The 12,683-nt window shown below is 42.7% G+C and overlaps 1 protein-coding gene across 7 annotated transcripts in view; it reads left to right on the top strand.

The window, feature by feature from the left end:
- Positions 1-12,683, top strand: part of LOC106584683 (unconventional myosin-IXAb) — a 294,941-nt gene that overhangs the window by 279,508 nt on the left and 2,750 nt on the right. For all 7 annotated transcript variants that reach the window (XM_045706467.1, XM_045706470.1, XM_045706469.1 and 4 more), the window contains 2 exons: positions 5,596-5,786; positions 11,778-11,920. In XM_045706467.1, the coding sequence (XP_045562423.1) occupies positions 5,596-5,786; positions 11,778-11,920 (334 nt within the window). The remainder of the gene's footprint in view (positions 1-5,595; positions 5,787-11,777; positions 11,921-12,683) is intronic.

Below are 12,683 nucleotides of genomic sequence, written 5' to 3'. Positions count from 1 at the left end.
TCGAGCTTCTACTTTTAAAAATCCACCTTTCCAGAAACAAGTCTCTCACCGTTGCCGCTTGATATAGACCACCCTCTGCCCCCAGCTGTGCCCTGGACAGCATATGTGAATTGATTGCCCCCCATCAATCTTCAGAGCTTGTGCTGCTAGGTGACCTAAACTGGGACATGCTTAACACCCCGGCCATCCTACAATCTAAGCTTGATGCCCTCAATCTCACACAAATGATCAATGTACCCACCAGGTACAACCCCAAATCCGTAAACACGGGCACCCTCATAGATATTATCCTAAGCAACTTGCCCTCCAAATACACCTCTGCTGTTTTCAACCAAGATCTCAGCTATCACTGCCTCATTTCCTGCATCCGTAATGGGTCTGCAATCAAACGACCACCCCTCATCACTGTCAAACGCTCCCTAAAACACTTCAGCGAGCAGGCCTTTCTAATCGACCTGGCTCAGGTATCCTGGAAGGATATTGACCTCATCCCATCAGTAGAGGATGCCTGGTTATTCTTTAAAAGTGCCTTCCTTACCATCTTAAGTAAGCATGCCTCATTCAAAAATGTAGAACCAGGAACAGATATAGCCCTTTGTTCTCTCCAGACCTGACTGCCCTTGACCAGCACAAAAACATCCTGTGGCATTCTGCATTAGCATCGAATAGCCCCCACGATATGCAACATTTCAGGGAAGTCAGGAACCAATATACACAGGCAGTTAGGAAAGCTAAGGCTAGCTTTTTCAAGCTGAAATTTGCATCCTGTAGCACAAACTTAAAAAGGTTCTGGGACACTGTAAAGTCCATGGAGAATAAGGGCACTGCACTGAGGCTAGGAAACACTGTCACCACCGATAAATCAACTATAATTGAGAATTTCAATAAGAATTTTTCTACGGCTGGCCATGCTTTCCACTTGGCTACCCCTACCCCGATCAACAGCCCTCCACCCTCCACAGCAACTGGCCCAAGCCTCCCCCATTTCTCCCTCACCCAAATCCAGATAGCTGATGTTCTGAAGAGCTGCAAAATCTGGACCCCTACATATCAGCCGGGCTAGACAATCTGGACCCTCTCTTTCTAAAATAATCTGTCGAAATTGTTGCAACCCCTATTACTAGCCTGTTCAACCTCTCTTTTGTATTGTCTGAGATTCCCAAAGATTGGAAAGCTTCTGCGGTCATCCCCCTCTTCAAAGAGGGAGACACTCTAGACCCAAACTGCTACAGACCTATATCTATCCTACCCTGCCTTTCTAAGGTCTTCGAAAGACAAGTTAACAAACAGATTAACGACCATTTCGAATCCCACCGTAACTTCTCAGCTATGCAATCTGGTTTCCGAGCTGGTCATGGGTGCACCTCAGCCACGCTCAAGGTACTAAACGATATCATAACCGCCGACGATAAGAGACATTATTGTGCAGCCGTATTCATCGACCTGGCCAAGGCTTTCGACTCTGTCAATCACCACATTCTTATCGGCAGACTCAACAGCCTTGGTTTCTCAAATGATTGCCTCGCCTGGTTCACCAACTTCTTCTCTGATAGAGTTCAGTGTGTCAAATCGGAGGGCCTGTTGTCCGAACCTCTGGCAGTCTCTGTGGGGATGCCACAGGGTTCAATTCTCGGGCCGACTCTCTTCTCTGTATACATCAATGATGTCGCTCTTGCTGCTGGTGATTCTCTGATCCACCTCTACGCAGACGACACCATTCTGTATACCTCTGGCCCTTCTTTGGACACTGTGTTAACTAACCTCCAGACGAGCTTCAATGCCATACAACTCTCCTTCTGTGGCCTCCAACTGCTCTTAAATGTAAGTAAAACTAAATGCATGCTCTTCAACCGATCGCTGCCCGCACCTGCCTGCTCGTGCAGCATCACAACTCTGCACGACGGTTCTGACTTAGAATATGTGGAAAACTATAAATATCTAGGTGTCTGGTTAGACAGTAAACTCTCCTTCCAGACTCACATGAAGCATCTCCAATCCAAAATTAAATCTAGAATCGGCTTCCTATTTCGCAACAAAGCAACCTTCACTCATGCTGCCAGACATACTCTCGTAAAACTGACTATCCTACCGATCCTCGACTTCGGCGATGTCATTTACAAAATAGCCTCCAACACTCTACTCAACAAATTGGATGCAGTCTATCACAGTGCCACCCGTTTTGTCACCAAAGCCCCATATACTACCCACCACTGTGTCCTGTACGCTCTCGTTGGCTGGCCCTCGCTTCATACTCGTCGCCAAACCCACTGGCTCCAGGTCATCTACAAGTCTCTGCTAGGTAAAGCCCGCCTTATCTCAGCACACTGGTCACCATAGCAGCACCCACCCTTAGCACGCACTCCAGCAGGTATATCTCACTGGTCACCCCCAAAGCCAACTCTTCCTTTGGCTGCCTTTCTTTCCAGTTCTCTGTGGCCTATGACTGGAACGAACTGCAAAAATCACTGAAGCTGGAGACTCATATCTCCCTCACTAGCTTTAATTACCAGCTGTCAGAGCAGCTCATAGATCACTGCACCTGTACATAGCCCATCTGTAAATAGCCCATCCAACTACCTCATCCCCATACTGTATTTATTTATTTGTCCTGCTCCTTTGCACCCCAGTATCTCTACTTGCACATTCATCTTCTGCACATCTACCATTCCAGTGTTTAATTGCTAATTTGTAATTACTTCGCCACCATGGCCTATTTATTGCATTACCTCCCTTGTCCTACCTCATTTGCACATACTGTATTTAGACTTTTTCTACTGTATTATTGACTGTATGCTTGTTTATTCCATGTGTAACTCTGTGTTGTTGTATGTGTCGAACTGCTTTGCTTTATCTTGGCCAGGTCGCAGTTGCAAATGAGAACTTGTTCTCAACTAGCCTACCTGGTTAAATAAAGGTGAAATAAAATAAATAAAAAATAATAAATTATGGGGTATTGTGTGTGTATATTAATGAGAGCAAAAAAATGTAATACATTTTAGAATAAGGCTGTAATGTAACAAAATGTGGAAAAAGTCAAGAGGTCTGAATACTTTGCGAATGCACTGCATCTCCACACCGATGACACCATTGATTTGTAATAAATATCAACCTTTTATTTATTATTTGTTAATTCAAACAGTTCTATGATGAATGTATTATGACTATCAACGGTCATTACTAAGTCACGTGAGAGAAATGAGAGCTGTGGTTGGTTCATTAGACAGATAGGCAGAGCAGTGCTTAGTGTCTGTTAACAATGAGAGCTGTGGTTGGTTCGTTGGATAGATAGGCAGAGCAGTGGTTGGTTCGTTGGACAGATAGGCAGAGGAGTGCTTAGTGTCTGTTAACAATGAGAGCTGTGGTTGGTTCGTTAGACAGATAGGCAGAGCAGTGGTTGGTTCGTTGGACAGATAGGCAGAGCAGTGCTTTTTTTAACAATAGAGCTGTGGTTGGTTCGTTAGACAGATAGGCAGAGCAGTGGTTGGTTTGTTGGACAGATAGGCAGAGGAGTGCTTAGTGTCTGTTAACAATGAGAGCTGTGGTTGGTTCGTTGGACAGATAGGCAGAGCAGTGGTTGGTTCATTGGACAGATAGGCAGAGCAGTGGTTGGTTCGTTGGACAGATAGGCAGAGCAGTGGTTGGTTCGTTGGACAGATGGGCAGAGCAGTGGTTGGTTCGTTAGACAGATAGGCAGAGCAGTGGTTGGTTCGTTGGACAGATGGGCAGAGCAGTGGTTGGTTCGTTAGACAGATAGGCAGAGCAGTGGTTGGTTCGTTGGACAGATAGGCAGAGCAGTGGTTGGTTCGTTGGACAGATAGGCAGAGCAGTGGTTGGTTCGTTGGACAGATAGGCAGAGCAGTTGTTGGTTTGTTGGACAGATAGGCAGAGCAGTGGTTGGTTCGTTGGACAGATAGGCAGAGCAGTGGTTGGTTCGTTGGACAGATAGGCAGAGCAGTGGTTGGTTTGTTGGACAGATGGGCAGAGCAGTGGTTGGTTTGTTGGACAGATAGGCAGAGCAGTGGTTGGTTCGTTGGACAGATAGGCAGAGCAGTGGTTGGTTCGTTAGGCAGAGCAGTTGTTGGTTTGTTGGACAGATAGGCAGAGCAGTGGTTGGTTTGTTGGACAGATGGGCAGAGCAGTGGTTGGTTCGTTGGACAGATAGGCAGAGCAGTGGTTGGTTTGTTAGGCAGAGCAGTTGTTGGTTTGTTGGACAGATAGGCAGAGCAGTGGTTGGTTCGTTGGACAGATAGGCAGAGCAGTGGTTAATGCCGTTGAGCAGATAGACAGAGCAGTGGTTGGTTCATTGGACAGATAGGCAGAGCAGTGGTTGGTTTCTGTTAGCATGCTTTGTTTAATTTCTGTTTTGAAGTGTTGCATCCCGACCAAACCAAACCCCAAGGCTAACACAACATGTTTTTAAAAAATATATATGTTTTTGCTTCACAACATAATAACATGCAGCCTAACACCGGTCAAAAGGTCATGCCTGTGCGTGCGTGCGTGTCTGTATGTGTGTCCGCTACAGTTTGTTGGTTTTATAACACTCGTGAAGTAGCTTTGTCATAACACTGCATAAAAATAGTCAAGAAAAATATGCACATCACTGTAAAAATGACCCTCGTCAACCGTATCACAGTATAAATGACCCTCGTCAACCGTATCACAGTATAAATGACCCTCGTCAACCGTATCACAGTATAAATTACCCTCGTCAACCGTATCACAGTATAAATTACCCTCGTCAACCGTATCACAGTATAAATTACCCTCGTCAACCGTATCACAGTATAAATTACCCTCGTCAACCGTATCACAGTATAAATGACCCTCGTCAACCGTATCACAGTATAAATTACCCTCGTCAACCGTATCACAGTATAAATGACCCTCGTCAACCGTATCACAGTATAAATGACCCTCGTCAACCGTATCACAGTATAAATGACCCTCGTCAACCGTATCACAGTATAAATTACCCTCGTCAACCGTATCACAGTATAAATTACCCTCGTCAACCGTATCACAGTATAAATTACCCTCGTCAACCGTATCACAGTATAAATTACCCTCGTCAACCGTATCACAGTATAAATGACCCTTGTCAACCGTATCACAGTATAAATGACCCTTGTCAACCGTATGACAGTATAAATGACCCTCATCAACTATGTCACACATTGAGTTTTCTGTCCAGCCATATTGAACACTCATGTCTCAGGCTGTTTCTACTGTGTATGTATCGTTAGTAGAAACAATAATCATGACACTGAGTCCGATGTGAACCATTAGATCAGCCTCTATCCTAACTATCTAATAGTCCATTGTAGCCTAGCCTAATAGCCTAGCCTATCTAATAGCCTAGCCTATCTAATAGCCCATTGTAGCGTAGCCTAATAGCCTAGCTAATCTAATAGCCTAGCTTATCTAATAGCCTAGCTTATCTAATAGCCTAGCTTATCTAATAGCCTAGCTTATCTAATAGCCTAGCCTATCTAATAGCCTAGCCTTTCTATCCTATCTAGTGACCTAGCCAAGTCTAGACGATCTTATAGCCTAGCCTCTATCCTAACTAGCTTTGTGTCCTGTGTCCTATAGGGCAAAGGTCGTCTGCGGAGGGGTAGCAGCCACCACACGCCCTCCCCGCCCCTCAGCCCCAGAGTGCTCCCGGTGGTGGACGGGGAGAGTGGAGAGGAGGAGAGAGCAGAGCTGACAGAACAGCAGCAGGCCACCATGCAGCAGGAAGAGAGGGTCCTCACGGAGCAGATTGAGAGCCTGCAGAGAGAGAAGTGAGCTTGATCGTCTCTTATTATTAACAGTGTTCACAAGTCACTATACTCTACTAGAACTCTAAAACTCTAATACTTTGGAACTCTAGTACAACTCTAGTACTCTAGTACTCTAGAACAACTCTAGTACTCTAGAACAACTCTAGTACTCGAGAACTCTAGAACTCTAGAACTCTAGAACTCTAGAACAACTCTAGTACTCTAGAACTCTAGTACTCTAGTACTCTAGAACAACTCTGGAACAACTCTAGTACTCTAGAACTCTAGAACAACTCTAGTACTCTAGAACAACTCTAGTACTCGAGAACTCTAGAACTCTAGAACAACTCTAGTACTCTAGAACTCTAGTACTCTAGTACTCTAGGGCTCTTCCTCAAATATCAAAGTACAGTAAAGCAGTGGTCACAAACCTTTTCTGAGTCAAGATCACTTTCTGAGTCAAAATGCAAGCTGAGATCTACCACTCCGATTTGTTTTAAACATGACTTAAACATAAGCCTTTGCAACATTAACCAAGTAAAAACAGTTCTGTATCAATAATGTTTGTGCAGTAGGCTATAGGCCCAATACATTTTCACTGCATATTGGCTTTGCTTGAATTTCCCTGCCAATGCCTTGTTCGGACCATTTAAATAAATATGTATTTCAAAATTTGAGATGTGCAATATGATCACACCAGTAATAGATCAGTTGTTGTATTACTTGTTGGACACAGCTGAGTAAGCTCACGTTTAAATGATGTGCTTTTTATTTTTATTTTACTGGGCTGATGGTCAGTCTCAGCGGAGGGAGAGAGCAGCAGACTGAGGGTCCGTCTCACAACATCCCTCCGCTGTCCCTTTCCTCCACTGACACTGACCAAAAAACGATACCGTCTTCCAGCTGATGGTGAAACTCGAGTCGCACCGCATTACTTCTGCCTCATGCACAAATTCATGTTGTTACTCCTATGAACAGAGGAAGTGAAATATTACTCAATATTGAAAAAGACCCAAGCCGCTAATAATAACGACGCAAGCCTATCGATGCACTTTCCTACTCATTCATTACAGCTGCACTGCTGGTTGCAGAGCGAGTGGAGAAGCTCATTTTATGACTTATAAAAGTGTTGAAAATAAAGTGTTGACAGTGCTGAGTAAGAACTTAAACATGAACTCACTCATAAAAACAGCAGCTCTGCTGTATTCGTTGACAGTCTCTCTCTAGTCATGGAACACAAGGATTTATTGTTGGGTTTTTTACAGAAATGTTTGGCGATCGACCGGTTGGTGACCACTGCAGTAATGTATATTGTCTTGGGAACAACTTTGTTGATAACAAGAGAAAGAGCCTAGTTCTGCTCAGTGAGTTATTCTGTAGACAGGGTAATATATAATAACATTAATATACGTCATTTAGCAGATGGTAATATATATGTCATTTAGCAGATGGTAATATATATGTCATTTAGCAGATGGTAATATATATGTTATTTAGCAGATGGTAATATATATGTCATTTAGCAGATGGTAATATATATGTCATTTAGCAGATGGTAATATATATGTCATTTAGCAGATGGTAATATATATGTCATTTAGCAGATGGTAATATATATGTCATTTAGCAGATGGTAATATATATGTCATTTAGCAGATGGTAATATATATGTCATTTAGCAGATGGTAATATATATGTCATTTAGCAGATGGTAATATATATGTCATTTAGCAGATGGTAATATATATGCCATTTAGCAGATGGTAATATATATGTCATTTAGCAGATGGTAATATATATGTCATTTTACAGATGGTAATATATATGTTATTTAGCAGATGGTAATATATATGTCATTTAGCAGATGGTACTATATATGCCATTTAGCAGATGGTAATATATATGTCATTTAACAGATGGTAATATATATATGCCATTTAGCAGATGATAATATATATGTCATTTTACAGATGGTAATATATACGTCATTTAGCAGATGGTAATATATATGTCATTTTACAGATGGTAATATATATGTCATTTAGCAGATGGTAATATATATACGTCATTTAGCAGATGGTAATATATATGGAATTTAGCAGATGGTAATATATATACGTCATTTAGCAGATGGTAATATATGTCATTTAGCAGATGGTAATATATATGCCATTTTGCAGATGGTAATATATATGTCATTTAGCAGATGGTAATATATACGTCATTTAGCAGATGGGAATATATATGCCATTTAGCAGATGGGAATATATATGTCATTTAGCAGATGGTAATATATATGTCATTTAGCAGATGGTAATATATATGTCATTTAGCAGATGGTAATATATATGTCATTTAGCAGATGGTAATATATATGTCATTTAGCAGATGGTAATATATATGTCATTTAGCAGATGGTAATATATATGTCATTTAGCAGATGGTAATATATATGCCATTTAGCAGATGGTAATATATATGTCATTTAGCAGATGGTAATATATATGTCATTTTACAGATGGTAATATTCGCCCCATTTAGCAGGTGGTAATATATATGCCATTTAGCAGATGGTAATACAGTGCCTTGCAAAAGTATTCATCCCCTAGACGTTTTTCCTATTTTGTTGCATTTCAACCTGTAATTTAAATGGATTTGTATTTGGATTTCATCTAATGGACATACACAAAATAGTCCAAATTGGTGAAGTGAAATGAAAAAAATTACTTGTTTAAAAAAATGTTTAAAAAAATGTATAGATACGGAAAAGTTGTCCATGCATGCAGTGGGGGAAAAAAGTATTTGATCCCCTGCTGATTTTGTACGTTTGCCCACTTACAAAGAAATTATCAGTCTATAATTTTAATAGTAGGTTTATTTGAACAGTGAGAGACAGAATAACAACAAAAAAATCCTGAAAAACGCATGTCAGAAATGTTATAAAATGATTTGCATTTTAATGAGGGAAATAAGTATTTGACCCCTCTGCAAAACATGACTTAGTACTTGGTGGCAAAACTCTTGTTGGCAATCACAGAGGTCAGACGTTTCTTGTAGTTGGCCACCAGGTTTGCGCACATCTCAGGAGGGATTTTGTCCCACTCCTCTTTGCAGATCTTCTCCAAGTCATTAAGGTTTCGAGGCTGACGTTTGGCAACTCGAACCTTCAGCTCCCTCCACAGATTTTCTATGGGATTAAGGTCTGAAGACTGGCTAGGCCACTCCAGGACCTTAATGTGTTTCTTCTTGAGCCACTCCTTTGTTGCCTTGGCCGTGTGTTTTGAGTCATTGTCATGCTGGAATACCCATCCACGACCCATTTTCAATGCCCTGGCTGAGGGAAGGAGGTTCTCACCAAAGATTTGACGGTACATGGCCTCGTCCATCGTCCCTTTGATGCGGTGAAGTTGTCCTGTCCCCTTAGCAGAAAAACACCCCCAAAGCATAATGTTTCCACCTCCATGTTTGACGGTGGAGATGGTGTTCTTGGGGTCATAGGCAGCATTCCTCCTCCTCCAAACACGGCGAGTTGAGTTGATGTCAAAGAGCTCCATTTTGGTCTCATTTGACCACAACACTTTCACCAGTTGTCCTCTGAGTCATTCAGATGTTCATTGGCAAACTTCAGACGGGCATGTATATGTATTCTTGAGCAGGGGGACCTTGCGGGCGCTGCAGGATTTCAGTCCTTCACGGCGTAGTGTGCTACCAATTGTTTTCTTGGTGACTATGGTCCCAGCTGCCTTGAGATCATTGACAAGATCCTCCCGTGTAGTTCTGGGCTGATTCCTCACCATTCTCATGATCATTGCGACTACACAAGGTGAGATCTTGCATGGAGCCCCAGGCCGAGGGATATTGAGAGTTCTTTCGTGTTTCTTCCATTTGCGAATAATCGCACCAAATGTTGTCACCTTCTCACCAAGCTGCTTGGCGATGGTCTTGTAGCCCATTCCAGCCTTGTGTAGGTCTACAATCTTGTCCCTGACATCCTTGGAGAGCTCTTTGGTCTTGGCCATGGTGGAGAGTTTGGAATCTGATTGATTGATTGCTTCTGTGGACAGGTGTCTTTTTTACAGGTAACAAGCTGTGGTTAGGACCACTCCCTTTAAGAGTGTGCTCCTAATCTCAGCTCGTTACCTGTATAAAAGACACCTGGGAGACAGAAATCTTTCTGATTGAGAGGGGGTCAAATACTTATTTCCCTCATTAAAATGCAAATCAATTTATAACATTTCTGACATGCGTTTTTCTGGATATTTTTGTTGTTATTCTGTCTCTCACTGTTCAAATAAACCTACCATTAAAATTATAGACTGATCCTTTCTTTGTCAGTGAGCAAACGTACAAAATCAGCAGGGGATCAAATACTTTTATCCCCCACTGTATGTATTCACCCCCTTTGCTATAAAGCCCCTAAATAAGATCTGGTGCAACCAATTACCTTTAGAAGTCACATCATTATTTAAATAAAGTCCACCTGTGTGCAATCTAAGTGTCACATGATCTGTCACATGATCTCAGTATATATACACCTGTTCTGAAAGGCCCCAGAGTCTGCAACACCACTAAGCAAAGGGCACCACCAAGCAAGCGGCACCATGAAGACCAAGGAGCTCTCCAAACAGGTCAGGGACAAAGTTGTGGAGAAGTACAGATCAGGGTTGGGTTATAAAAAATATCAGAAACTTTGAACATCCCACGGAGCACCATTTAAATCCATTATTAAAACATGGAAAGAATATGGCACCACAACAAACCTGCCAAGAGAGGGCCGCCCACCAAAACTCACGGACCGGGCAAGGAGGGCATTAATCAGAGAGGCAACAAAGAGACCAAAGATAACCCTGAAGGAGCTGCAAAGCTCCACAGCGGAGATTGGAGTATCTGTCCATAGGACCACTTTAAGCCGTACACTCCACAGAGCTGGGCTTTACGGAAGAGTTTCCAGAAAAAAGCCATTGCTTAAATAAAAAAATAAGCAAACATGTTTGATGTTCGCCAAAAGGCATGTGGGAGACTCCCCAAACATATGGAAGAAGGTACTCTGGTCAGACTAAAATTGAGCTTTTTGGCCATCAAGGAAAATGCTATGTCTGGCGAAAACCCAGCACCTCATATCACCCCAAGAACACCATCCAAGAACACCATATCACCCCAAGAACACCATATCACCCCAAGAACACCATATCACCCCAAGAACACCAATAACAATTTCACCCCCACAGGAAATCTTCACTGGCAGTTATTGAAAGAACCATTTACTATATAACCATTGATTCTTGAAGAATATAACTTATAAATGCCTCAAATGTTTCAACTGTATTACACAGTGAAGCACGGTGGTGGCAGCATCATGCTGTGGGGATGTTTTTCATCGGCAGGGACTGGGAAACTGGTCAGAATTGAAGGAATGATGGGTGGTGCTAAATACAGCGAAGTTCTTGAGGGAAACCTGTTTGTCTTCCAGAGATTTAAGCTGGGATGGAGGTTCACCTTCCAGCAGGACAATGACCCTAAGCATACTGCTAAAGCAACACTTGAGTGGTTTAAGGGGAAACATTTAAATGTCTTGGAATGGCCTAGTCAAAGCCCAGACCTCAATCCAATTGAGAATCTGTGGTATGACTTAAAGATTGCTGTACACCAGCAGAACCCATCCAACTTGAAGGAGCTGGAGCAGTTTTGCCTTGAAGAATGGGCAAAAATCCCAGTGGCTAGATGTGCCAAGCTTATAGAGACATACCCCGAGAGACTTTCAGCTTTAATTGCTGCATAAAGTGGCTCTACAAAGTATTGACTTTGGGGGATGAATAATTATGCACGCTCAAGTTTTTCGTTTTTTTGTGTTAATTCTTTTCACAAGAAAAAATATTTTGCATCTTCAAAGTGGTAGGCATGATGTGTAAATCAAATGCAGATGGTTTTATCCAAAGCGTCTTACAGTCATGTGTCCATACATTCTACATATGTGTGTGTGTCCATACATTCTACATATGTGTGTGTGTGTAGGGAGGAGTTAACGTATGAGATGTTGATCTTGGAGCCGCGGGCGTCTGATGATGAGACTCTGGAGTCGGAAGCCTCGATAGGAACAGCAGACAGCTCTGAGAAACTCAACATGGACCCTGAAGGAGCCGCCTCCAACCCCTCTGGTGAGACGTGTGTGTGTGTGTGTGTGTGTGTGTGTGTGTGTGTGTGTGTGTGTGTGTGTGTGTGTGTGTGTGTGTGTGTGTGTGTGTGTGTGTGTGTGTGTGTGTGTGTGTGTGTGTGGTAAACACTTTTCTCTACCATGCAGGGAAGTAAAAGTGGATACTTTCTACAACTGAATGCATTCAACTGAAATGTGTCCTGCAGAATGACAGATTTTTTACCTTGTCGATTCGGGATTCGAACCAGCAACTGTTCGGTTACTGACCCAACACTCCTACCCGCCAGGCTACCTGCCACCCATGTACACTCTCTACAAAAGTATGTGGACACCTCTTCAAATGAGTGAATTAGGCTATTTCAGTCACACCTGTTGCTGACAGATGTATAAAATCTAGCACACCGCCATGCAATCTCCATAGACAAACATTGGCAGTAGATTGGCCTTACTGAAGAGCTCAGTGACTTTCTCAGTACCGTCATAGGATGCCACCTTTCCAACAAGTCAGTTCATCAAATTTCTGCCCTGCTAGAGCTGCCCCGGTCAACTGTAAGTGCTTTTATTCTGAAGTGGTAACATCTAGGAGCAACAACGGCTTAGCCGTGAAGTGGTAGGCCAGACAAGCTCACAGAACGGGACCGCCGAGTGCTGAAGCACGTAGTGCGTAAAAACTCTGTCCTCGGTTGTAACACTCACTACCGAGTTCCAAACTGCCTCTGGAAGCAACGTCAGCAGAAAAACTGTTCGTTGGGAGCTTCATGAAATGG

The sequence above is a fragment of the Salmo salar genome, chromosome ssa23 (genome assembly GCF_905237065.1).
Source record: "Salmo salar chromosome ssa23, Ssal_v3.1, whole genome shotgun sequence".
Taxonomy (NCBI): Eukaryota; Metazoa; Chordata; class Actinopteri; order Salmoniformes; family Salmonidae; genus Salmo; species Salmo salar.
Note: the sequence above shows the minus strand (reverse complement) of the source record. Positions and strands in the feature narration are given on the sequence as shown.